Here is a 27,360-nt window from a genome sequence, read left to right as displayed (position 1 = left end):
AGAAATACCATGTGAAAATTCTGATCAGACGCAAGATTACTGTTTGGATCAAAGTAGTGTGACTGCTGCTTCTTGTGGGTTCTCCAAGGACCTGTGGAACATGGAGTAGCTGTTACTGGAGATCCTAATTCAAGTTGCCTGGAACAAGACAAAGATGCAGTGACTGCCTTTAATAGCCAGCAGAGCGCTTCTCTTCCAGAGGCATATATCTCTAATGAAACGTCCAGTTTCAAATAGAAAGACCTGCAGATACTCCGCAAACTCAGCAGGGTTATAACTTAAATTTTTCTACACCATCAGCTCAGTCTCAGCAACACTGGAATCTCATGGCTCCCGTGTTTTATCCATCCAGTGGAAGTCACAGCTTTGTAATTCCTGTGGCTGCCAGTCCAGGACAGTGGAGACGTGTTTTCTGACTGTAGAACTTCGGAAAAAGGACTTTTTCTTTCCTCCCCAGTGGTTTCAAATGCCTGGGATGGCAACCCTTCTCTGAAAGGTATGGGGAAATCAAGATAAAAACTCAAAATTGAACCTCTCTCAAGCACAGCAACCACGTGTTTGTCACATGATGAGAAAAAAGATGCAACTTATAGGTCAAGTACTTGTTCTTCTCAGAGGTGTTCCAGGATCAGGAAAATCATATTTGGCAAGGTAGAACATTTATCTTGTGAGCTTCTGAAACAAATTGCTTAATCGTGTACAGGATTTGGCCGGGCAGAGACAATTTTCTGGCACTTGTAAATAGTTACGCATAAACCCTAATTGCCGACTACCACAATACACGCAGTTGTGATGGATAATAATAGTAAGTGCTGAAAGCAGAGTTGCTTGCAGGTCCTTTCCTAGTGGAATTGAAATAGGAATGATGAGCTTTAACTTCAATCACTGAACAGAGGAGTTTGTCAGCAGAGAATCATTGCTGTAGTGTAAGTCTGCTGTGTTCTTTCAGTCCCAGTTTATTTGAAGTGTTTTCTTCGAATAACACTGATGGAAATATGCCAGCTCTTCACAGGCAGAAATTCCCCTTTCACTGTGTGACTTTTTTGTATAAGTAGTATATCTGAAGCTTCTTGGGGGGAATTTTTGATTTCTTTTCTTACTCTCTAAAAGCCTAGATTTGACTTAGAGTCGTTTTGACTGACATCTGAAATGTTTGATGTTTGTCAGTGGAAAGCATCTCACTACATGTAGATGGAAAAATACCTCCCTTGTTGTTTTGAAATGAGAGACCTGTAGGAACTATATCAGCTCTCTCCCCTAGATAATCCTCAGCCTTTGGAAAAAGCGAAGGGGGGAAATTATTATAGATCGTATTTGCTTGGAGATTGATTTCTTTTTCTCCTCTTACCTACATTTGCTGCTTCCATTCCAAAGATTTTGGTTTGTGCTACAGTATGTATGGTAGTAGGCATTGGAGGCTGGGAGGAGAAGGCAGAAAAAGCCTGTTTATTTCTTGATCTTTTACAGGAATTTGCTTGAGGATAACCCAGGTGGAATCATTCTTAGTACTGATGATTACTTTTACAAACATGGACAATACCATTATGATGCTGATTGCTTAGGAGAAGCACATGAATGGAACAGGAAACGAGGTGAGATATAAATAAGGGATTAGCTCTCTCATTTACAGTTCAGTGCTTGCGTGCTGTTCAAAATCTGCCTGGCTTGTTACATGACAAGCATTTATCTTATCATAGAAGTATTTTTTAATATATACAGAAAAAGAATATGAGCACAAACTCAGAAGTCATCTGTTCATTGTGTGTTTCACAATTAGAAATGCCAGTGTCTTTCTCAAGAGTGTTTTGTCCTCAGATTTTATCATGGTATGTATTTTGGGTAGTGTCCCATTTCCAGAGTGGTTACCTACACCATCTCTCAGAAATACTTCTTCTGAGATGATCCATAATATGCTTATGCAGTAAGTAGCGAGGATACAAATAATACACATCTTCCTGCTCTTTGTTATTTTTTTCCTATTGTATGTGAAATTGTCAAATTAAACAAAATCATAAGAGACAGAACAAATTATTTTTTTCCTCTTTTCATAATTGAGTGGGGGTTTTTGACAGTGACCTTGTGCTAAACTCACCACAGAACAAATCTTTTTAAGCTTTACTTACTAAATTTGAACCATGATCCCCTTCTGCTGTCAAATCTCTACCAGTGGAGAAACAAATTAATGAATGTGGATTCAGCAAGAACTGTAATTGTTTAGACACACTGTAGCACGGCTACAGGAACATGGTACTGTGTCTCAAAGTTAGTGGTTCTATACATTTCATTTCTATACTGTTTATTTAATTACAATAATTCTTTTGGTTTTTCATATTTTATACAGTTTACAGAGTGGACTAATCTTAAGACTGTTATAAAGCCAAGAATTTTGTATGCAACAAAGAAGTCCACTTTAAGGTGATCATGTAGTCTTTTAGTTTAATTTACTGATTGATTAGTCATCTTGGTGCATTTTACATCTGCATTTTTGTTTCTTGATTATCATAGGTACGTTAATTCAAAAGCTAAAGCCGTATCTCAGTAGCTTTACATGTGAGGGGGGGATTTCTGAAATAGAGGGCCTTGAAACAGATCAAGCTATGGCAAGAGTTCTTCACACAGTGGTTAATCATTATGGATTATCTACATAAAAATATAACAAATTTAGAGAATGAGTATTAATATTATGTTCACCCTATTATAATGAATTAACTGTATTGCATTGTTCTGTACATGCATATTTTTCAGCCAAAGAAGCATTTGAAAGGAGAATCTCTCCTATAATAATTGACAACACAAACATACAAGCATGGGAGATGAAGCCTTATGTTACCTTGGTTAGTATTATAATTTGACCAATGTGAAAAGAGATTATTGACTAGCATGGCAACAGCATATGTTTTAAAATGGGAGTGCTTCTCAGTCTAGCTGCTATTCCACAAGGAAATCTGGAGCACAAAAAAAAAAAAGTGTTGCATGGATCATATTGCCCAGTGTCCGTGTTGTGTGACTCAGTGTCCTGTGGTATATGAGCATTAACCTGGCCTAGTTACCACAAGCCAAAGCCAAGTGCTTTGTTCTTGGGGCTGAAAGTAAATGTTGTTGAAGAAACTGAATTTTGTTCCTCTTTATATGATGAGTAAAATTAGAAGCTACTTTAAAAATGTAATCAACACTAATGAATGAGTGATGAGTAATGCCTCTGAAACACAGCAGAGAGTGTAATACATACAATTGACAGCTTTTGAGCAGATACCCTACATATGGTGTATGTGCTAATGGATTAATGAACAGTGAGACTTTAACACAGATGATTTTTGTTAATAAAATGTTTATTTTATTATCCTTACAGTTATTAGCAACTGTCAAATTAGCAGTTCTTTTATAAGTCTTTCATTTTGCTGTATACTGAAATCAAGATGCACCAAGAGTTCTTCCAGAAGTGCAGTGTCTGGTACAGTGATAAGAATTTTTTCTGAAAACAGGAGTGGAGAGAAACAGCAAAATTCTTGCAGTGTTTCTCCTGATTAGACTTTAGGTTCCTTTTCTGTCATGATGAGCCTGGATTATATAGGAACCATTTGTCTGCAACTTGGTCAAGTTTCCCATGTGGCAGGAAGGCTGTCCACAATAGCTGGGCTAATGTAACTGAATTGCTTTTTTGGAGCTGGTTCACATCTGGTCAGCTCTGAATGTAAGCTGTGCATCCTCTGTCATGGAGAGGCTTTGTAGACATGTGCATGCCGTATCTGAAAAGAGGAGATGTTCTGCAGTATTGTCTCAGAGAAGACACATCATGGCACACATTTAATTTTATGGTTAGAGATATCACTGAATCACTAGGTTGGAAAAGACCTTCAAGATCATCGAGTCCAACCCAGTAACACCTCAGCTAGATCATGGCATTGAGTGCCACATCCAGGGACCTCCACCACCTCCCTGGGCAGACTATTCCAGTATTTAATCACTCTTTCCATGAAAAAACTTCTTCCTGATATGCAACCTGTATTTCCCTTGATGCAGCCTGAGACTCTGTCCTCTCGTTCTGTCAGTTGCTGCCTGGAGAAAGAGACCAACTCCCAGCTGTCTACAGTCACCATTCTGGAAGTTGTAGAGAGTGATAAGGTCACCTCTGAGTCTCCTTTTCTCCAGGCTAAATAACCCCAGCTCCCTCAGTTGTTCCTAATATGGCTTGTTTTCCAAGCCCTTCAACAGCCTCGGTGCCTTGGGATGCACTCAAGTGTCTCAACGTCCTTCCTAAACTGAGGGCCCAGAGCTGGACACAGCACTCGAGGTGTGGCCTCACCAGTGCTGAGTACAGGGGCAGAATGAGCTCCCTGCTCCTGCTGGCCACACCATTCCTGATCCAGGCCAGGATGCCACTGGCCCTCTTGGCCACCATGGCACACTGCTGGCTCATGTTCAACCAGCTGCTGACCAGAATCTCCCAGGTCCCTTTCCTCCTGGGCACTGTCCAGCCACACCAGCCCCAGCCTGTAATGCTGCAGGGGGTTATTGTGGCCAAAGTGCAGGACTTGGCACTTGGACTTACTAAATTTCATCTTGTTAGACTCTGCCCATCCATCCAGCTGTTCCAGATCTCTCTGCAGAGCCCTCCTACCTTCCAACAGATGCTCCCAGCTTAGTGTTGTCTGCAAATTTACTGATGAAAGACTCAATACCCTCATCCATGTCATCAATAAAGATATTAAATAAAGAACTGCCCCCAGCACAGACCCCAGAGGGTCGCCACAGGTGACTGTCCCCAGCTGGATGCAGCACCATTCACCACCACTCTGGGCCCAGCCATCCAGCCAGTTCCTAACCCAGCAACTAGTGCTCCTGTCCAAGCCATGGGCTGCAGCTTTTCCAGGAGTGCTCTGGGAGACAGTGTCAAAGGCCTTGCTGAAGTCCAAACAGACAACATCCACAGCCCTTCCCGCATCCACCAGGCAGTCACCTGGTCATAAAAGGAGACCAGGTTGGTCAAACATGACCTACCTCTCCTAAATCCATGCTGGCTGGGCCTGAGCCCCTGGCCATCCTGTAGGTGCTGCGTGATGACACTCAGTACAAACTGTTCCATCATCTTTCCAGGTACTGAGGTCAGGTTGACCTCACATATATATATATATATGTGTGTGTGTTTGAAAATATCTCAGTTTATATAAATCAAAGTGCAGCACTGAACAAAAGTGTTATTCCAAATGTTTAATAGGTATCAAAAATACGAAAAACAGCTTTGAAGAAGGAAGCTATGAATATAGTGTGCTTTGTCAGAGAAATAAGAAATGGATGATGTGGCATGTTCTGTTTTATATCTCTTTTATTCAGGCTCAGCAGTTCAAATACAAAGTAATGTTCCGAGAGCCCGACACTTGGTGGAAGTTTAAACCAAAAGAACTTGAAAGGTAAGAATTTAAAGGAAAATAACATACTAGATAGTATAAGCTATGATTTTGAAAAAGGTATCGCTTAGTGCAATGGTTAGTGAAGTAGCAAGGTATCTGTCAAAATATTTGTGATAAAAAGTAGCTTTTAAATTATATTTTGTGGACTTATATATGTATGTGTTACAAGATCTTTTGTCACTTCAGTTATATGCAAAAGGTACTGTTAGCAATAGACACTGTGATGTTTTCATTATTAGAGTTCTTTGCATGTAAGGTAGAGTGACTGTTTCTTTGGGTTACTGAGGGTGCAAAATGACGTCAGGCTGGGGGTGTTCTGCATCCTGCTCTGTTGCTTTAATTGAAGTGTTTATGCTGTCATTTAATTTAGGGCAGTCAGCACCTCGTGACCTAAGAGGGACAAACTTGTGCATTGCCTTGTGCATTGCCGTTGTTGTTTGCCTCTTCTTTAGCAGGACTTAGGGCTGAAATGGATAAGACATAAACCCTATGGAAGTGAATAATAAAACATAAGAAAACATAATGAAAAAATTGGCTAGATGCCAGGTTCAAATGTTATGATCACTGTCCAAAGTGAAGGCTTATGTCCCTCTAGGGGAAGACTGCAGCTCTTTAATGTCCTTTTTATGACTTGGATGCTGGGACAGAATGCACTCTTAGCAAATCTGCAGGTGATACAGAACTAACTGAGCAAGAGTAGTTTATTCAGCCTTAAGCAGAGATCACTGAAGAAGAATCATACTGGGTTTTTTTTCAGCTACCTTTTGAAAGGTTCTAGAGAAGTCTAAAAGAATTGTGCAGGGATAGGACAAACCAGATATCATCAAGTTGGAACTTTTGATTACATAAAAGAAAAAGCCCAACATTTACTTTAAAGTTGGTTAGGTACTGAAAAGTGTTTGCCCAGAGAGTTTGTACTCTTTCAGTCATTTCAGATATTCAAAATCAGACAAAAGCTCTGAGCAGCCTGATGTAGCTGTACTTCTGCCTTCAGTAGGAGGCTGAAGTGTGGAACTTCCAGAAGTTGCTTTTAACAGAAGTTATTTTGTGATTTTATAATATCTGTTGTCATCTGAATTTGCATGTTTAGCTTAACATTGCTTGGTTTTAAGTGAGCTAAGGTAGATTATTTTCCTTCTTAAAATAAAGTTAAACCTTTCCTGCTATATTTTCAAATTCTCTTTTACTATCCTTGGCAAGATTCACTTATTCTAGGAGGAACTGCAGCAGAACAGAGTGCTCGTTAGTGCTTAACAGAGTTAGTGAAAATTTCTGGCCAAAAGGTGTCTGGAATAACAAGTGAATAGGTTTTTTCAAGACTCAACAAGTTCTGAGTTAAGCAAACCAAAGAAAGAAGACTGAACTCAGAAGTCTTCTGTACCCAGTTTGATATCCTGCATCACTGTCAGGATCTGATATAGTGTGTTTTCTGAAACTTCCTTTAAGAAGATGCATTATTAGTACAGTTTCAGATTTTAGTACTGTGCAAAACATCCACCTGCAGTACAGGGAGACCAGGTGAGGTGGAGAAGTGGAGCAGCCATTTGTCTGATGTGTCCTGTTTGCAATGCCCAGTTGCACTGGTAGAGAAAGAATTGCTGTTTCACAGCTTTTCCTCTGGCTCCTGAATATTTTGGTTAGTCTTGCTGTAAATTTATTCTCTTGTTCATTGTAATAACACAAATCTGAAATGTCTTTTTGTTTGTTTGGTTTGGTTTGGTTGTTTTCAATTCATAGGAGAAACATTCATGGTGTATCTAAAGAAAAGATCAAAAGAATGTTGGAACGATACGAACGCTGCCTTACTGTTAGAGCTATATTGGATTCTTCAGTTCCAGACAAATCAGAAGCTGCTGGCTGGAGTGAAGATCCTTGTCAGGAGGAAAGCCAGAGGTTAGATTCTTTCACTAGCTTTGTAGCATCAAAGAAAAGGCTAAAAATGTAGGCTTTTAGCTTACGACCAAAACCTGGGTAATAGTGTTGAACGGTGAATGCATTAAAAAAGACACTTAAGTAACAAAAAAAATCCCTACATAGTTTTCTTAATTTTTAAGAATTTCAGGATTTTCAGAAATGAACAGTCAAGGGATCTAGTCAACTTTCCAATGCTTTTGAAAGCTTCCCATTATGGCTGTGTACTTTAAAGAAGTCAATCCTGACTGACTTTCTCTTATCTTACAAACATGTTATTGGATGTATGCTATAGATACAAAGCACTTAAAATCTGGAAATTGTTTTTTGGAAGAACGTAGTCTTAAATAAGGGCCAAATTACAATTTCCAAATTTGTATGTTGATACTAGATTATATCTTTGTGGTAGAAGGTGGATTCTTTGTGCAGTGGTAACAAGTTACCTATTTGCTCTTCAGTATACATGATTAAATGTTGCCTAGGTTTCCGTGGGTTGTATCCACGACAGTTGTGCAGCTGGCAGCCTGGACTGGGCTGTGTATTGCAATGGACACTGTTGTGGCTCAGGAATGGCACTCCCCAGTTCAGTGCCCCCTCTGAGACTCCCAAACCATTCACTGCTCCTTGGCTCCCCCCTTCCTCTTCCCATTCCTGCTCCAGCAATTACATGAGGTGGTATAGAATAACCTCTGTGTTCTGGCCAAAACTAGGACACATAAAAAATCAGATCTTATTTCAGTTAGTATTTCACTTGGGTTTTGCACATGTGATGCATTTGAAATGATAATAAATGGAATGTAGTTGATTGTGAGAAATGGTTTGACAAGAAAAGACACATTCTCTCCTAGTTAATGTCTAGACTGCCTTTAGCATTAAGCCAACCAGAGAGAGGAACAGTCATTAGCTAAAAGTATATTTACCAGACTTGCTGATCTGAATGAGGAAATGTCTGGCAGCAAAGCGCTTTGATACAAAACTGAATGCTGGATATGGGATGGGGGCAAGATTGACTCCTGAGAAAGTGTTCTTAGCCCTGTGCTCTAGTAAGACAGGGATAGTTGCTAAAGAAAGTTCATCTTTGCTTAGCTCCTTTTTTATTGAGGAATGTTGGAGTTACAGCTTAGTTATAAATTTGTTTTATCTTACTAGAAGTCTGACTAGATTAAACTCTCTACTCTAGTTCTAACAGGAGTTAAAAATGTGGACAAATGCTTTAAGGAGATTTGAAATGAGTTTATATTTCATTCCAATTTGTCTTTCAGAAACAGAGAGGCACATTCTGATGTAAAGGAAGAAGAATGTTTTGCTTCTGAGGTGGAGCCGATTGAATTAGCTGAAGTTGACAAAACTTCTCTAACACTAGAAAGTAGTTGTGATCCTGAGCATTTTCAGAAAGAGGAAAAAGAAATGGAAAATAACTCAGTGGAACACAATTCTGAGAACAACACTGTTCAGGATGACTTGGAAATTAATTTATCAGATTGTGTCAAAAAAGAGCTGCCCTTGGAGAAGAAAGAAGAAAAGGTATTAAAAACAGAAAAATCCACTGAAACAGAAATAGATGAGGTAGATGTGATCCCAGCTGAAGAGACTGTGAACTTAGACACAGGTGGAGCTGAGGAACGCAGTGATAACAACAGTCTCAAAGTTCAAACTGCAACTGAACAACTGGGCAAAATATGTATGGAACCAAAATTAACAGAAACAAGTAATACAGTGGAACCAAGCAGTTTGGCTTTTGACACATCAGGAAAACCAGAACTACTAAACTTTCTAGGTGACTGGCCTGTGGAACAAACAATGGGACAGAGAGTCAAAAGATCTAGAAGACTAGAAAAATCCCCTCTGAAGAGTGATAAGGAAGGTGAAACTCCCAGTCAGCAGCATTCTGAGATAGGTAAAGAGCTAATGAGCCTGCCTGAGACATATACTGTTGAGAAAGGACGTGAGGATGAAAATCTACCCTGTAGCTATTACTCTGTTAGTTCAGATAAAGTTACACCAGAATTGCAAATGTTGGGATATTGGCCTGTCTCAGCCTCATTAGAACAGAGACAGCAAAGGTCAAGGAGAATGAGAAAGACAAGTCAGTGTGATGAAGACACAAATACTGACGACGACAATAATATGAATGCTCTTGAAACTGTACATGTGATTGACGGGTCGCCTGTGAACACTGAAGAGCAACCAGATACAAGGAGTTTGCCTGTGCACCAAGAGGAAATAGTAGCTAATGAAACAGTAAGTGGAGAAAAATCCCAGCAAAGTAAGAGAACAAGGAAACATCACAAATTAGCCCTCACTTTTACAAACAGCAGCTTGCCACATCCCAGAGAAGAGGACCACTTGTCTAAACTTAACATGGCAGAAGAAAAGCAGGACACAAATGTATGTAGGCAAAAAAGTAGCTATTCACAGACTGAATCACAGGACTTTGCTCTCCTGTGGAGATTAGAAAAGAAAATGCTTTTTCCTGAGACTACAAAAATACTGCATGGCAGGCTGGATGGCTTCAAACCCAAAGACATAGATAATGCCTCAGATTCTCAGGAAAAAATACCCTATCGAGTTACATATGATAAAAGTACTTTTGTGGAGGAAAGTGAGCTTATCAATATTGATGAGTCTGAAGAACTAGATACGCTCTGTAAGCTCTTTGAGTCTGTTTCATTTGAAGCTCTGAAAGATCTGTATGAAAGATGTAACAAAGACATAGACTGGGCCACGGGTCTGCTGTTAGACTCTGAAGAAAAGTTACGTAAAGCTGTTGATACTGAAAGCTTTCAGGTAAATGAAGCTGAGCCAGTGGTCACAGACCTTGATTTCAAGGCAAATACAAACTGTGACGAGAGTCTTAAAGACTGCAAACAAACCCCTCAAGTACTTGGGGCTGGTGATATCATTGAGGCTTCGGAAGGCAAGAACTCATCACTCAGCATTGCAGAAAGTGGGGCTGCCGTGACACCTGTAACGAGTGCTGATGTGTCTGACTCATTCATTGCTACCTCGTTGGATAATTCACTGGAGCTGAAAAATTCTGTGCATTCAGCCCCCAGAACTGATACAAGCAACTCAGCAGCAGGTGTCATTGAGCTGTTCTTTTCAGGAAAGCAGAAGGGAGAGAGTGAGAGTCCTCTTGAAAAAACTGTAAATAAGCCATCACTTTCAGAACTTGATGCAGGTTTGCTTCATGACCCTAACACGACTTCTACCAATTTGAAATCTGAATTAAACAATGAAAGTGACAGTAACCCTTCAGAAGGCAATGCTGAAAGTTCCGAAGGGACTGGTTTGTTACTGGAAATGGATCATGCACCTCTGGTTCATCCTAGGAGCAATATAGACTTGGAGATGGATAAAGAAACTCAGGAGAATTCCAGGGAGATATGTGGTAAAGAAGAAATTGAAACTCCAAGCCGGGCTGCAACTAAAGCCAAAAGACAAAGCCCTATACCAGCATCACATGCAGCCTTCAGTATAGATTGCCTAGAACTAACATTGCCTCCTGAACTGGCACTCCAGCTGAAAGAGATATTTGGACCTGTTGGCATTGATGCAGGTAATTATATACATGTTTTAATGAATAAAAAAATTACTTGGTTAGGAGAACTCTTTTCCTGTGCTTTTTTCCCCTTCATGCTTGATTTTTAGGGAATAGGTTCTCCCATGATACAGGCAGTTGATGCTGTTAATGCAGAAATGAAACTGAGCTAAGCATGGCATAAAATACAAGTGCAGTAGTGCTACCTTCTGCCTTTGTCTTTTTATACATGCACATACTTCAAAATAAAAAGAAAATATATTGGCTTATTTGCATTCTGAGTAACAGGCCCTTAAGCTTATATTCAGACTCTGAAGAGATACTTAGATGATAAGGAATATGCAAATTGTGGCTGATTAGGAAAGAAGAAAGGGAAAAAAAAACCTTTTGGCATCATTAAAGTTGGGGGACAAGAAGACGGATGGTTAAGGGAGATGAAGTGTGGCTTAAAAAGACTTCAAGATGACAGCAGACCAGTCTTCTGGCAGATTATGGTTAAGGAAGCCATAAGCAGCTTGAACATGCATCTTAAAAGAATGATAGAAAAAGGAAAAAAGAAAATAGGAATATACAGCTTGATGTTTTTCTCTCATTTTTCCCTACACTTTTCCACTTTTTTTTCTCATTTCTGTCTTTCATCTTGAAGATTGTTTTATGTGAATCCCTGGATACCTGATTTATTGGTGGGTTTGATTGCTGGCTTCTTTCCCTTACATGCTTACCTCCTTTAAAAGAAAAAGAAACGATTGCTTTTTGTAGCAGAAATGTATTTTCTTGTGTCTGAAGTGTGCCCAAAATTTTTATTTGACACATGCATAGTTCTTGCCTTTTTTTTTTTTTTTTTTTTTGGAAAGGTGAGAAACAGCCTTTTTAGGAAAAAGAGCTTTTATTATGATACCATGATAATTTCCTGCTGTTTCCTTTAGAGTTTGGGGGGATGCTGGGAGTTTGTTTCTCTGAGTTTGTATGTTGGAAAGGAGGGATGTGACTGCTGTTGGGCTGTGGTGGGTAGGTTTTCCAGAAAAGAAGTTGCCATGTGGATTGCAATGGAACAGGGAGAATCACAGTTTCATGGATGAAACTGTTGTTTTCAATTAACAGTGGCTTTGTAAAAGAAGGGTTTGCTAGAAAAACGGAAAGCAGGAGGAAAAATACAGTTGTCCAGGTAGTCATATTTCAACAATATACAGTTAATGTTAACTGATTTCTTTCCTAGCCTTTCAGAGTTTTTGAACACCTGAAAACAACTTCTGTGGAATGCTTTTTTTTTGGTTCAGAAGTTTATGTAGAATCTCCAAAGTTAAAATTAATCAGGCTAGGATACTGTACTTTAATTGCTTTTAAGTTTTTATAGAATGCTTTTAATGAATATATTCTCTTTGTTCCACAAGGATCACTAACTGTTGAGGATTGTGTGGTTCATATTGATCTGAATTTGGCAAAAGTGATTCATGAAAAATGGAAAGAATCTATTCTGGTCAGTAGATTTCTTGCTTATGATACAGTGTGGCATGCCTGTATTTTATCAAACCATTTGTCTCCATTTGTCTTGGTCTAAAGGTGTTATCTTTGCAGGAACAATGATAAAATGTAATAGTAGTTTGTAAAATGGGTAGAGTGTATCTGTATGTTATAATCATTGGAGCTGTTGAAAGACATTTTAAGGGATGCCATCAGTGCCTCATCATGAAAACAAGATTGTTAAAAAAGAAGGATCATAGTGCACAGTTTCACTGCAAGATTGATTAAAAATGCCACTGGCCAAAAATCCTTATTTTTTTTTAACCTGTAAAAATAATTATTTTATGAGTTATTCTTTATACAAAACTCCACATGCAGTAACTGAGATGAGTTTTCTAGTCTGTGTTCCTTCACAGCTCTGTGAAAATTGGAATGCCTTTCGGCAAAATTTTTGTTAGGTTTATATAATTAAGGCTATGAAGTCTTAGCAGTGGGGCATGCTTCTTGTGATGTGTTTGATGTGTTTATAGATAGATAATTGTAGCTTATAAATCTCACTTTATAATTATTTTTCCTAAATGTATTTCTTTTAAAATACTGAATCTTTGAGAAATGTTGAGACCTTATTTTGAAACTGATTTAATTAGAAGATAACACTTGCAAAGTTTTCCTGCAAAATACATTACTTAAAACATTCATAATTTTACTGTTTTTATTTAGAAGCGTCAGAGGAGAGATGAATCATCTAAGTTGTCTGCAGAAGGTATGTTGTGTATGTATTTTAATTGTAAAAATACTTAATGTTCATTAGAAAAGTATTTAATTATTTGAAACTTAAGGTTGCAAATACTCCATCTGTGGAAAAAATTATGACTTTATTTATTAGGCTAAATTTTATTGCCTTTGGATCCATTTGCCAATCTCTTATGGTGGCATGGAGGAGGGGACAGAAGTTAATTATAAGCAGAATCACTAGTTCCAGATAAAGCCTATAATTCTGTGTCATTCAGAAAACTTAGAGAAGCTCTGGTTGAAGCAGACAGCTGTTTGGTAGGAATTCTCTGTGGCAAGAAATTGCCAGAGGATTACTAGTTGAGTAAGAATTCTGCAGGTGAGGAAGGGAGGTCAGGAATACAACTCTCACAGGCTGTTTGTCAGAGGTGATTTTAGCAGGAAGATGGATGCCTTGCTCAAAAAGTGTTAACATCTCTCACAATCCACTTTTCATTCAGCTGCCAGAAGAAATGTTCTATTGCAGAACCCCTCTGCAGACTTGGATTGCAGTGTGAGTGCAGACTAGTGACCAAACAATGCTGTTGCCATTAACTTAACATTAACTGGTAGAAGCATAAAATCCGATTGCCAAGCATCTGTCCTTAAGTTGTAGAAGAAAGGCAGGTAAACATATGAGCCACTGATTCTTTTATAAAAGCAAAAAACTCCCCACTTAATGCATGTGCAAGATGGTTTACAGCTGTTAGATTTGTCTTAGCACTTGAAAATATGGTGTGGAAGTCTGATGGTTTTCTTTTGTTTCACAAAATAGATAAAGATTGTCAGACAGTCTTTGGAAAATGGAAGTAAAGAAGATGAAAGCAATGTGTTGGTTTCTGATTTTGCATTAATAATCTTGTTTTATCAAAACTCAGACTGTATAGGTTGAAAAACTTGTCTTAATTTTTCTGGCATTGGATTGTATGTGTAAGCTAAAAAGTGTTTTGTCACACTACTTTTACTGCTTTTACATGTCCTGCAGAGATTCAGCGGATAGATACAGATGACTCAGAAGTGCTGTTATCTCAGCATGCAGACAGCAAAATACAGAAGAAAAAATTGAGCTCAGCTGCAGACACATCTAATGATATACAGACAAAAATCCCAGCAACATCAGATATTTTTCCATTTATGGATCACTGGAATGCTCAGATTCAGAAAGTTTCTCTCAGGCAAATAATTTCTGAAGAAATGGCGATGCAAGAGAGAGAGGACCTGGTATGGATAGCACCATTTTTATAATGTGGTTTAGATTCATTACTGATAGTAAAATAGACTGTGTCTTATTTGGTGACTCATTCCTGTGCTGCTGGTTACAGCTTGAATTTGTGAGACGTATGCATGCTAATTAGTATTGTTGATTACTGTGATACGGGAGTTTGCTTGAGGTAGATGGTTCTGTTTGAAAAATACAGTCTCATTTAGAACGTCATATTTTGATTGTTTCACAAATAGATCGTGCTGCATTTCACTATCCAGGTTAGCATTTGTGTTTGGTTGAATTGTTTTTCAGTTGCTCAGCTAAAACCAAAGATCACTGTGATCTTCTCAGCTTTTTATTGTGACAGCAATATCAAAAAAGTTCTTGGTTGGGTCCAGGCCTTGTTTAGAAGTGTACTGAATTGGTTGTAATATTTTTTTCTTAGGAGAACCCACAACATTCCTAACAGATGGACATTAAAATAAGTACTTGAGATTAATCTCAAACAAGTTTTTGTTGCCACTTCTCAGAAAACAGTAACTTTTTAATAGCTTTTCACTGGTTCTATTCCACACAGTTCCCATGCACTGCCTGTTTGGCTTGTGCCTGATAGTGCCCTCTACTGCCCCAGCGCGGTTCGGAGCAGGAGTTCTTATTTGTAACAGTCTGACAAACATCTGTTCTAAAGTAGAGGAGCTCTGAACTGGTGTAGAAAGTTGTATGAATTAGCCTGTACTTAGAAAATGGCTTGTGGATTCTTTATTTTAACTGCTTGTATGTACCCAACTGATAACAACTACTGTCATGTCCACAGCTTTATTTTCAGTTTGGATTCATGGAGCTTGGCTTTATTTTGACCACTTTTTTCCCTTTTTAAAAAGTCTGAATATTGGAATGATCAGTCCAATTGATTCTAGGCTATAATTATGTAATCTTCTCAGATGGCTTCACAAGTAAGAATATTCATTATAGACACAGCTTGAGATACATCAAACCAAAATTGTTTATACTCCTTAATAATAAAGTATTGTTTCAGCGCAGGCCCTCAGTATAGAGGAAAGAGGTGGACTTTGCACAAGCTTAGCACTGGACTAGATGGACTGGCAGGGAATAAATTCCAAAACTTAAATCCCTCCTAAAACCCCTCATTTTACTTTGTCCAAATTATGAGGAGGCTCCAGCTGCATTACTTCCAAAGACTGCAGAGTACTGCAGTGGTGTGATCAGTGTGGCAGGCTGATATGGCACGTTGTCATTGCTGTGGGTGCATACCAACTGAGTAGATACTTTTGAAATCGTAACAAATAATGGCAAAGTTGGATTGGCTCCACCTTTACTGTATTTTTTTCTAATCAAGAACTTGTAATATATGTTTTTTTGTCTTCTGGGTAGAATCGTGTTCCTTCTACAGCTAGAAAAGACTGTGCTGCTAAACTAAAGGAGAAGCAACTTTTTGAGATGTTTCCAACTATTAATCAAAATTTCTTAATGGATGTCTTCAGGGACAATAAGTAAGAAATCTTTTTACTTCTTTGTAAAAATGGTACTCAGTTGCAGTAGTAAATATTGAGAGTTAAGATACTGCTAAAGAAGGGCTTTTTCCAAAGTAGTGCTTTTCGTTAATTTAAATAAAGGCAAAACTAGCTGGTCTTAAAGGCAAAAAGGATATAAAAACTCTCAGTTTAGACACATTTCTTAGGGAGGAATAGACCGTTTCTTTCACTGGGAGAAGAATGTCTCTGGCTATTGACCACTGACTGACTTTCAGTGGAACTGCATATTTTCTCAAGAGCTGAGGTTTAAATCTAGTGGGAGAAATTAGTGGGTGTGGTAATAGTAGGTTCACAAGAAATGGCATCTGCCCAAGAGGAAAACACTACCATCACCTGGTGTTTGTTACCTGTGAGTACTTTCCTGGTTACTTCAGCTGCTCTGAAGGAATGAGTCATCTCTCTGTCTCTTCCTGCTGACATTGTCTTTCTCTCTTCTGCATTATGTTTCTGGGATATGTGTCTAACTTCTTAAATCCATGTTTCTGAGCAGTGAACTTTTTTTTTTTTCAAGAGAAACATCTTTTTTCATCCTTGGCCATTTGAATGTCTGTCTGTACATATGGGTTTGCATACCTACTTGTCAGTCATGCTGCTTGTCCAGGTTGTTATAAAAATCTTTTCTGTTTAAAATACATCCTTCACCCATTTCTATAATTCAAACATTTCACCATCTCATTTTTCACACTCTAAATTGTTCTCATAGTGTTGCCTTTCCCAAAATCTGTCTTTACTTTTGATCAGTCTGCTCTTGTTAGCTTACTAAAGAGCAAGAGTAAAGAAGAAAAAGGGCTTATTAGTAATCTGTTGGCAACTGATGTCTTAATTAAATTTGATAACAGAGTTTGACTAAAAATACAAGGATTTTCCCTCATTAGGGTTTCAGAAAACTGAGCTAGTTTCAAATTAGTTTGAACTATCTAACCCTGACCAGAGAAGATTTAAGATGAACTATCTTACCCAGCCCAAAGAGCAGCATTTATTAATACCTCTGTGATTAAGGTAGGATGCAATTTATTTCAGTATGTCATTTTCCTTTTAATGTTCAAGTGCCCCTCAGTTATATTTCAGTCGACTAAGACTGCATTTGTGTTGATGCCAGTAATGCCCTACAAGGAGTCTGCAAGCCTTTCTTTAATAAGCTAAAATATTCCATTCCAGTGTTTATTTTCATTCTGATCTAGTTCTGTAACAATATCAAGGTTTGTTATAATGAATTTAGATAAATATAGCAGCTATTAATATATATTTGTAAAGTCACAGATTTTGTTTATACTTTACAGCTACTCTTTAGAACAAACTGAACAGTTTCTGAACTGTGTTCTGGAGGCAGATCCTGTAAAAACAGTTATAGCTCAAGAAGTTGTTCAGCAAAATGAAAGTGTTTCTTCCTACAGTGCTGCAAAGAACCGTGAGAAGAAGGTACTTATATTTTTTTTAACTATAGTTGCAAACATAGCCAAAACTATGCTAATGAAAACACCCTACAATGCATCCATAACTTCAACAATGCAAATTCCTACAGGCAAAAAAAAGTAAGGAAGAGGATGATCCTTTATGTGAAATGTTTCAAGACTTTGAGTATCCACAATATGATGATTTAAGAGCAGAAGCTTTTTGTCACCAGCAAAAGAGACAGGAATGTTTGAAAAAGGCTGGGGAGGCCTATCGCATGGGTATGAAGCCTGTGGCAGCATTTTATGCACATCAGGTAAACAATAGTACTGTGCTTTTTCTCTGAACTTAGGGAGGTACTTGAGCACTGAATTGAAAGTGATAAGGAAAACATCATGCCTACTAGAGTTGATTAATTTGGTCATGTGTTATATTGAAAATCACAAGTAAATTCACTTCCACCAGTAATGATACTGGCACAGGAAGTTAACATAACCAAATTTGGTGTGAGACCTCGTGAAAGCTGATAACCCAGTGCTTAGTCACACGTGCTCCTTTGTCTTAGATCTCTCTCACATCACATCACATACTTGTAAACACCAAGATTTGTGTCCAGGTGATCTGGCTACGTTCACTGAAGTGTGACATGGACTGCAACAAACATAATTTTTTGAATCCTCTGTGTATGTTGGTGCTGAACTGTTTTTAGACACATCTTCTGTACTTTATAGGAGTCAGGTGTTAAGATGTCATCTTTTGCCACAGAATCTTGCTTGCTTCATCCTCCATAAATCTTGAGCAAGATTGCTGCCTGCTGTCTTCACTTCTTCATTCTGACTATCTTTATGGCTACAGTCTGTCTTGGGTTGGGATAAATGAGGTGTGTATGACATGCTTTTCACGATACATCTGGTTATGGAGCGTAGATCTGCTGCTGATCAGTCTTGCATACTCTGGCCTTGGAGCACAGGCTCTTTGGTCTTGATTCAGGCACATTTCTTAGTATGTACCAGTTTGAGTACTGCTGATCAGTGTTGTTCATCATACTCTTGGTTTTAAGACTCATCTCTTGTAATCAAAGTTCCTCTACATTGGTTTCTTAGTGCCTTCACAGGAGACTCCTCCCTTGACATCACACTTAAAAAATCTGTTACAGATATCTTCAAAGGCTGTAGTTTTCCTCTCATCCAATAGCATATAAAATTTGGTAAGAATTCACATTATAGAAGCATTTAATTCTAAACTTTGAATTGTATTATGACTGAACAAAAATGTAATAATAAATCACTTCAATTTGCTTATTCAAAAGCTTTCATATAAATCACTTCAATTTGCTTATTCAAAAGCTTTCATATAAGTGGTATAACTCTAAATTTTTAGATTGTTACTGTGCATGTAGGAATTACATGATTATCAATGATTATCAATCTTCATAATGAACCTTTTATGTTTTTATTCATATATTCTTGAAGTTTTGTGACAAAGGTGTGCAGGATTTTAAATAGCAATGTAATTTCAAGTCCTGTCTTACTTTTGTTCTTATCCATAATATCAAATCTATTGTAAATCTATTGAAATTTAATTATTTATTATATACTTTCCCTAGGTAATAAAAGGGCAAACTAGGTATCTTTATTAATAAAAAATACTTTATGCTTGGTGGCCTTTGTCTTGGGAATCCTTTGCAAGTGAGTTATAGAGCTGCTGTCTTGGGTCTGACACTAACACACTTCAGATGATCCATTTTAAGAAAGTGAGAGACAGACTTTTGCTTTTGTTCTCTTGAGCCTTTGTCATTCCAGTACCTGCAGTTAAATCATCCATTCCTTTTCTGACTGTGCCTACAGATTTTCAAGGACATAATTTGTTGCTTTGATCTCTCAGCTGTTACCATTGCAAGGTTCATGGGAAGGAGTTAGTACTTGTACACTTTGTAAGATGACTAGCTGTACTGCTCCTTGCCCTCATTCCAGGAGGGCAGCTAGTCATAAAAGATGTCAAAAGTATTAAGAGAGATAATAGGCATTGTTGTTATTATTATTATTATTATTATTGTTGTTGTTGTTGTTGTTTACCCTTGGCTTGTCTGAAATTTCGGGAATGCATTTGGAAGAAGTAACCTCAAATACAACAGTCAGTAGGCTTTTCCTAATCTCTTGGGCAGTTTCTCTGACACTTTCATTATAATTTCATAAATACTTGTGGGAAATAAAAATCTATTATTAGGAAAATAAATCTGTAACTCAGTATAGAGTGTAACGTCTTAGCTTATGTAAAGACCTTATGATTTTGTGCCTTTTCTGCCTTCTTTTTTCTCCTTGTAAGGGCTTTTGTTATAATGTTTTCTTTGTGCCAGCTTTGAGTAGTTTCTCACAAACAGATTTCATTAAATCTTCTTGTGAGTAGGTCTCACTGAGCATCTTGCAGAAGTTCTGCTAGTATTATAAATTTTACTGGTTCAAACTTGAACTAAAAGCACCCTGCCAGTGCTGTTGTTTTGAAACAACTGACCAGTTTAAATTATTTCTCAGTGTGTAATGGTCACTGTGCTTATGAATAAAGGGTCGCCTTCATGAGCAGAAGATGAAAGAAGCTAATCATGCTGCTGCTGTGCAAATCTTTGAGAGAGTAAATACTTCCTTGCTGCCTATGAATGTGTTGGATTTGCATGGTCTCCATGTGGATGAAGCTGTGAATCAGTTGTCCAGAGTGCTGCAGGAGAAAAGTGAAGGTAGGGTTTAGATAATAATTCTTGCCCCCTAAAAGTTATCCTGATTTTCTATTAAGAAATCCTGATACATGTCAATATTGCAGGGAATAAATGTGCTTTAATAACATTTATGTTAAAAACAACTACGCTTTGTGTTGTCTTGTTTTCAGAGAGTTGTTTTTATTTCGCCCCAATGGAATTGTTTTTCTTTCACATGACAATGGTTCTTGTTGCTTCTGTCTTGTCCCCCTCCCCCTGCTTCTTTGTAAATCTTCTTCTTCTGTTTTATCCTTTTTTATTACTATCATTGGATACTTGGTCTGTCCTTCCTGACATTGTTAAATGAGGTGATATTGCAAACATATGTGTCACCATTGCATTGCTTTGTCACAACTGTGTTGCTTTTAGAATCTTAAAAAATTACTATGTTGGAATTCTAACCACAGTGATGATAGTGTTCTTCATTGAAAGTGTGAGATTTGAGTTACCTTTCAGAAACTGCTGTATCAGTTTGTTGGCAGCATTGCTTGAGATCAGAATACTGTTGCTTCCAGGAATGTCATTTTATGCAGTTTTGCTTGAGAGCTCATTTTTTCTCATAGTGGAGAGTTCAAGTACTTCATTAGTGTCCATGCTGTAAAAAGATTAAATTTTTGCGTTACTAGTTTACCCTCTAAATTTAAGCACACTGGGAATGTTTCTATAACAAACATTTCTTACACAAGGCACTGCTGCACAAACCTGATTTTTTGAATTAGCTACTCCACAGAGTATAAACGAAAGTTTTCAATGGGGCTTTAGATAAACCTTGTCTTGCAATGTGCATCAGAGATAATTAAATTCCATTATCTTGTGCAATTCCTGCACTGAGATTTGTGTAATTTAAACTGTAACCTAATGCTTTTTAGAACTAAATTTCCAGAATTGTACTTAAGTCAGGAATGCTGAAATTGATAGTAGGACCTTTCTGTTCAGTCTATTCACTTAAATTAAAAAAAAAAAAAAAAAAAAAAAGTAGTTAATTTCACTGTACATAAATGGGAAGAGGATCAATACTGGTAACGTTTTTACTGGCAGAATTAACAGTAAATAAATGTAAAACCTAAATAAAGTTATGATGTGGGGGAGAGTAGTTGAAGAAACACATCATGTGAACTGATAATTCCAAACTGGCAAATCTTGATTAGTTGCAAGAAACCAGTTTAGTTTATTTTTTTCCTCTTTTTCAAACTCTGTCAATTTAGGTTGCTGTCATCTCTGGGAAGAGAGCAATTTCTTTGTTATCAGGGCTAAGTGATCTAATAAAACTTAGGGAATATGTTGATCTGTTGATTTCTGTTGATTTCTATGCTCCAACATAGCAGAAGATAGTCCAAATAATGTGACATAAGTGTCAAAAGCTGGATTTATATTTTCTTTCTTCTTAATTTATTTATTCAATAAAATATTACTTCTTTATTCACATTAATTAAGGTTTGAACATGAAACAATACAGATGCACCACTTAAAAATTCAGTGAATGGCACCCACCATTTTTAATTTTGCAGTTTAAATTTATATCACAGAATGTAAATTCCAGTTGAATATTAGATGAAATAGTCAGGTTCTATGAAACTGGAAGGATTTTGTGATGATCACAATACGCATATTGTAAGCAATCTTAGATTTTAAATAATAGATTTTTAAAAAAATAGATTTTAAAAATTAGACTTTCTCAGAATGGGAGGAGAAAATTGCCATTTGTATCTGAAATCCACATATCAGCATGGGAAAAGACAGCTGTAAATGAGTAGTGAGTTTTCAGAAGGAGGCCTGGCAGGGTTACACTGAGTGCCAGGGCTCTGCTGAGAAGAGCTTTAACCGTTACAATTCCTGCTGTTGCAGAGTACCAGCAGTCTGGTGGTAAACCATATCTCAGTGTTATCACGGGAAGAGGAAGCCATAGTCAGGGAGGAGTCGCTCGCATCAGACCAGCAGCTATCAGATACCTCACAAGCCACAACTTCAGGTGAGTTTAGATTTTTGTTACTGATAAGTTTTTTTTTTTCTTAGCCCACATTTAACTAACTGAAAACTGTAGTTTTAGAATGCTGTTAAACTACTACACTGATTAGGGCAGGTCTGCTGTTTCAGATTAAATTAAGTCGGTTGTTTCACAAATCCAATGCAGTTGTGTAGCACTTATTAAATGTTAGATCCTTTCCTCTGAGATAGTTTAATTGCATATTTCCATTCAAGATTGCTAGCTTTACTGTGAAAAGTTGTTAATCCTGCTTGTTATTGGTTCCCAATACTTGAATTTGTGCTCAGTTTATGAGGGATAGCAATTTAATAAGTCTGGGCTGGCACCAGTGTGTTTGCTGCTTTTTAGATAGAGCAGTGTAGGAAGGTAAACATAAAGGTGAGACTCAAAAACATCAATGATTTCCCATTTCCTTCTTGGCTTCTACAAAATAGAAGGATGAAAATCCATTTTTGAAAGAAGAGGGAATGAAAGGGGAACAGGAATAGAGGAACAGAATGAATATAACCAAGAATAATTGGGCAGCTTTTTCTTTTCTCAAATCTTCATGTTAGTTTCTGCTTTTTCCAGGTCTTTTATATCTTCAGACACTGAAAAATCCTCTTTCAGTGTCACATCTGAGGACATAATGCTGATTTTCTGACTCTCACTTGCACGTATACTTAAGTGAGAACCTTAATACTTTCCATATGTTTGATGAGAATTGAAAGTGATGGCATTTCATATAGTTTACATGTTGAAGCTTCTTTTTTTCTTGTTTCATAGGTTCACAGAAATAAAACCAGGCTGCCTGAAAGTCATGCTGAATTGAGGAGTTGTGGAAAGAGGAATAAAGGAACTGAGGTGTCAGATCACTGCCGGATAACAGAATAAAACCGCCATGTTTTGAACAAGTGCACTGGTATTTTGTAATCTGTTTTAAAGGATGATATTTTATTAGGACTGGTCTCAATTTACAGCAAGTGGATTTGTCAGTATGTTTCCAATAAATTTTTGTGTGGAATAGATCCTTTTTAAACCTGCAAAAGGAAGATGCTTTATAGGATTTTAAGTCTCAGAAATGCAGATTAAAAATTTTGCTGGGAAATATATTACATTTTTAAGGGAAGTTAAGGTGTAATTTTGAATATAACTGTCTTAGCATACCTAATCTGCCTTTTGACCCTTGCACATTTTGATTGCTGTGGCTTCTGTACCTCTAAAATGTATTATCTTGTACAGTGTTATTTTATAATTCAGAATTTTGTGATAAACCCTTCAGAAGAGCAAAAGAGAGGCTGAAACTGGGCACTACTGGTATTCCAAATCCAGTTATATCTGGGTGCTGAGTATTTCCAGGTTTCTTCAAAAATCTGATGTCTTTTTATGGTTATGGTGGGTAATTGGTGGTTATGTTATGATGGGTTGACCAGTTCTATTATCCTTACTTCATTCTGAACTCCTCCAGATATTGAAGGAAGTTGCATTTAAGGCCTGTGCATTAAGGCCAGCTGTGTGTTTGGCAATTGGGCAGATTTAGTGGGATCTCTTAAAAGGAAAAACACAGTGCTGTTATTCAATCTCTTTTGGAGATCCACCTACTCGATTAAAATTGTTTTCTTATTTTGCGGCTTTTTAAATGCAGCAAACGTGGGACTGTTTCACTTTACAAGTGGCTTATAATGATGACTTCATTCTCTGTGTATTGTTTGGTGATTTCCTTGTAGAAAATATGATCATGAGACATTTTAAATGTATTTCTGACATCAAAATGAATGCCTGTATTGCAAATTGCCAAATAGTAATTGCCAAACTGGAGAATCTGGGAGTGCAAAAGTTACTCTGATTCTGGTGGTGTTATATCAGCATCTAGAAATATCTGTGTAAAAAACCAAAATGACATGAAAAAAACCCGAACAAAACCTTTCAAAAATTAAATATAAACATCTGTACTTAGGCAAGTGTTTCCAGCAAACAATCAGAACACTTTTTTAATAGAAACATCTTCTAGAATGCATTGCTATTTTTATTTACATCTTTGCCTCCTGAAAGACATATGAATTTTTGTTGTTAGGCTTTTTCAGAACAGGTGTGAGTTGTGTTATTAGGAATAATATTAATGGTTTAATGATTAATGTGAGGAGTTTTTAAATTTTTAAGCACTTTGCAGTAAATTTTATCCAGGAACTACATGCACAGAGAGTTTATATATGAATCCATATGTGTGTGCAAGTTCTGCAATTTGTATGCGTGAGTACTAATAAACAAAGAACTTCTGTGAGAAAAGCTGTCCACAGAAATAGGTTTCACTTGAAAACGTGTCTGCATAAGTTGCTGACAGGCTGAAAGACATGATGTTTCCTGAATATATCTGTATTTACTCTATTACATACACAGTGAACATGATGCATGATAGACTTAAAAATGAGGGTTTTTTGCTTCAACGGATATAGTAATCTTTTCCTGGTGATTTCAAGTGGAAGAATAGCTGCAGTAATACTTAATCAAAGGGACTCTATCTATAAAATGGACTGCCATGATAAGTTTCATATTTTTTGTGGGTAGTTAGTTCATCTGAATTGTGTCCTTTCTCTGTTTCCTTTTCTCTGCACTGCTCTGGGAGTCAGTGGGTGAAATACAAAAGATCAGTGGTCCCCAAACAGAACTATTTCTGCCACTGTGTGATGTCCTGTGTGGTGAAGCCCGCACTCCATCCTCTGTGACAGTGCCTAAAATGGACTGAGATGCCATCTAGGCACTTAGCCTCAAGACAGTAGTTCAGACTGTCACCTGTACAGGGTTGCAAATGCTAGAATTGTCTCAGTGGTGCCAAAATCTCTGTTTTGGACCAAGGAACTTCCTTCTGCTCCTAAATAGGTTTTCCTTAGTGCTGCTGTTTATAACAAATGGAGTTGCAGCTCTCTGGGACAGCTCTTAGCAGTATAGTCGCTGTTGGTTGGCCTGGGTGGCTGTTGTGTGTTGAGCTGCTTGGGTGCCCAAGCCCTACAGAGATGTGCCTGTGAACAAGGAAGTGCCAGCACTTCTGGTTGTTTTGGGAGGCAGCCTGCTTCACTCAGCATATTCACACCATTCCCGACATGGACGAAGACAGCTTAGATTTTAGTTCAAAAGACAAGCAGAAAAACTTGTCATCTTGCCCATCTGTTCATCATAATCTAGTTGACAACTTTACCCTGGAGATGAGAAACACAGCTTTTTGCCTTCTTCTGGCTTAGCAAGTGGATGAGGATGATTGCACTTGACTCTCACTTCCTCAGAAAATGGCTCTGACCAATGTGCTCAGGAATATTTTTGAAATGGCCACTTCCTGAGCCTCTTTCAAAATTACCACTGCACGTTGAAAGTGCAAGCTTAAGGGGGCAAAAGAGATTAAACAATTAAAGGTGCATAAACAGTCTCTGGAAGTGGGCTAGGACTTTTCAGAAAGGAGCTGTTCCTGGTGAGCTTCAGTGTCCTTTCATATTATTTTTTCATCTCTTAGTTCTATTTGGATAAACACATTAAAAATGTTCAGGGTAAAATCAGCTCTACCCAGTGCTAGGAGAATTTTTCTCCAGTCTGTCAGTCAGCAGAGAAATACACAGCTCCAGAACAGTTTGGGATTCTTTTTTTTCCTCTCTTCATTGATATTCATTGGGGTACAGGTTGAGGTTCACTAACATACTCTGAATGCCTTGCCTGGTGTAGATTGGTCATTCACCTGGCATCTGGACTCTGATAGAGATGATGGCTTAAAATCATAACACTGGCAGAACCAGTCTTTCCTCTATTGAAAATAATGGCAGAGCCTCTATCACCTTCAGCAACTCAAAATGAGGCATTGCAGAGAACTCAAAATGAGTTCTCTGACTCAGAGAAAATATGATGATCCTCTGAAGGATCTCAAGCACAAGCTTAAAAGCTGTGTTGAGCTGGATACAGAATAGGTCAGAAGATCAGTCAGTGCACAGAGTTAAAAATAAGTAGAGTTTTATCAGTAAGGATCTCCATGCTACTTGCCGGTATTCCAGAAAAACAACACTGGAGTTCTTGTATTTCTCTGACTGATTTTATAATGTATTCTCGGATGAAGTCCTCAAAATATAATAATTTCAAAATTGTATTTTAAAGTAGGTTACATTTCAGAATTTCCAGCCTTTCTGATGTCTCTTGCAGTTACATCGGTGAGAATCCTGAGGTATCATGTAAATTCTGTACCATCTTATACTTAAAATAGCAGTATTGCCACCAGCACTCAGAAATAATGTGCAACTGTTAAAACACCTATTTTGTGTATTTTGTATTTCTATTCTATTCTTTGACAGCATGTGATTGTGATGAATGGAAGCCTTTAATATGTGACTTTTTGTGTTTTTTACAAAACATTTTAATAGTTATCCCAAGTGTCAATTCAGGAAAATTATCATTTTTAATATACAAAATTAATGCTCATGCTAACATTGATGAGTGATCTTTAGAGTAAAAAAAAAAAAAAAGAAAAAAGGCCAGAGATGCAATGAAGAAAGTTGTTTGAACTAATGTGACTGTTGAAAAGTATTTCAGTTGATTGTGAAAGTAGTAGGGTAAAAATTTATTTTTAAAAATATTTCAGGACACCTTGACAATACCTAATGATTTTGGCTTTTGCTTTTAATATCATGTGGTACGTCCCCCATCAAAACCCAACCAAAGCCCAACTGTTCATGCTGTTTCAGCTAAATAAACTCTGCAAAAGATTAAATGACTAGATGTGAATATGCATGTGAAAACACCTAGTATTGCAGCTACCAATTGTAAAAGCTGTTAGGACCAGTACATTGGAAGATACAAATTTCTATTTTAAAATTAAAATAAAAATTGATTTTTTTATTTGTATAAAGTTGTACTTTTGCTGTTAACTATAATTTTGGTTTTTTACTGAAATAGTTTTGTAATTTGCATTTAGAATTTCTATATGAAAAGGAATTTACACAATCTAGTTTAATAAAGGATTTTTGTCACAAGTATAGCCTTCTTGCATTTCCTTGCAAAACTGTTTCAGCTTGTATCAGATTTTTTCAAATAGTAGTCTTGGAGTTCTGCATGAAAGCCACTTGCATGGCTTCAGGATACCATCTGTAGGGGGATGAAGCAACCATCTGCAGAGATAAAAAGGAACAGATTTGTGGCCTGAATTTCAGTGTTGCAAGTGTGAGCTGAATGCTCAAATTACTGAAAACGAGGGTCATGGTTTCAGATTTTTTTCGGCCTGAAGTAGCTGAAGAGATGCTATTCCAGGCTAGTTTACTCGTGGGAGAGTGAGAGCAGCAGTGGATGCAAAGGGGAGGGGCAGTCTGATCACTGCAACGGTGGGTTTGGGGGAGGGATGTGTTCCGGAGAGACTTCATTTAGCAAGAGGTCAGCAGGG

The 27,360-nt window shown here is 37.5% G+C and overlaps 1 protein-coding gene across 1 annotated transcript; it reads left to right on the top strand.

Annotated features, from left to right (window-relative positions):
• Positions 1-334: 334 nt before the first annotated feature.
• Positions 335-26,956, top strand: N4BP2 (NEDD4 binding protein 2). Its single transcript, XM_066317078.1, has 15 exons — positions 335-651; positions 1,468-1,592; positions 2,746-2,834; positions 5,332-5,408; positions 7,146-7,301; positions 8,582-10,878; positions 12,252-12,337; positions 13,042-13,084; positions 14,078-14,313; positions 15,689-15,807; positions 17,130-17,268; positions 17,372-17,557; positions 19,804-19,972; positions 21,836-21,959; positions 22,740-26,956. The coding sequence occupies exons 1-15, from the start codon at positions 566-568 to the stop codon at positions 22,783-22,785; spliced, it is 3,978 nt and encodes a 1,325-aa protein (XP_066173175.1). The 5' UTR covers positions 335-565; the 3' UTR covers positions 22,786-26,956.
• Positions 26,957-27,360: the final 404 nt, after the last annotated feature.

This window comes from Sylvia atricapilla, chromosome 4 (genome assembly GCF_009819655.1).
Source record: "Sylvia atricapilla isolate bSylAtr1 chromosome 4, bSylAtr1.pri, whole genome shotgun sequence".
NCBI lineage: Eukaryota > Metazoa > Chordata > Aves > Passeriformes > Sylviidae > Sylvia > Sylvia atricapilla.
This window is presented reverse-complemented; position numbering and strand designations above follow the sequence as displayed.

What these genes read in the sequence shown, in the direction of transcription:
- N4BP2 (XM_066317078.1), top strand. Translation starts at nt 566, where the DNA reads ATGATGAGAAAAAAGATGCAACTTATAGGTCAAGTACTTGTTCTTCTC. An exon ending in AAACCAAAAGAACTTGAAAG is followed by an intron (nt 5,409 to 7,145) that starts GTAAGAATTTAA and finishes TTCAATTCATAG; the next exon opens with GAGAAACATTCATGGTGTAT. An exon ending in CAGCATTTTATGCACATCAG is followed by an intron (nt 17,558 to 19,803) that starts GTAAACAATAGT and finishes TTATGAATAAAG; the next exon opens with GGTCGCCTTCATGAGCAGAA.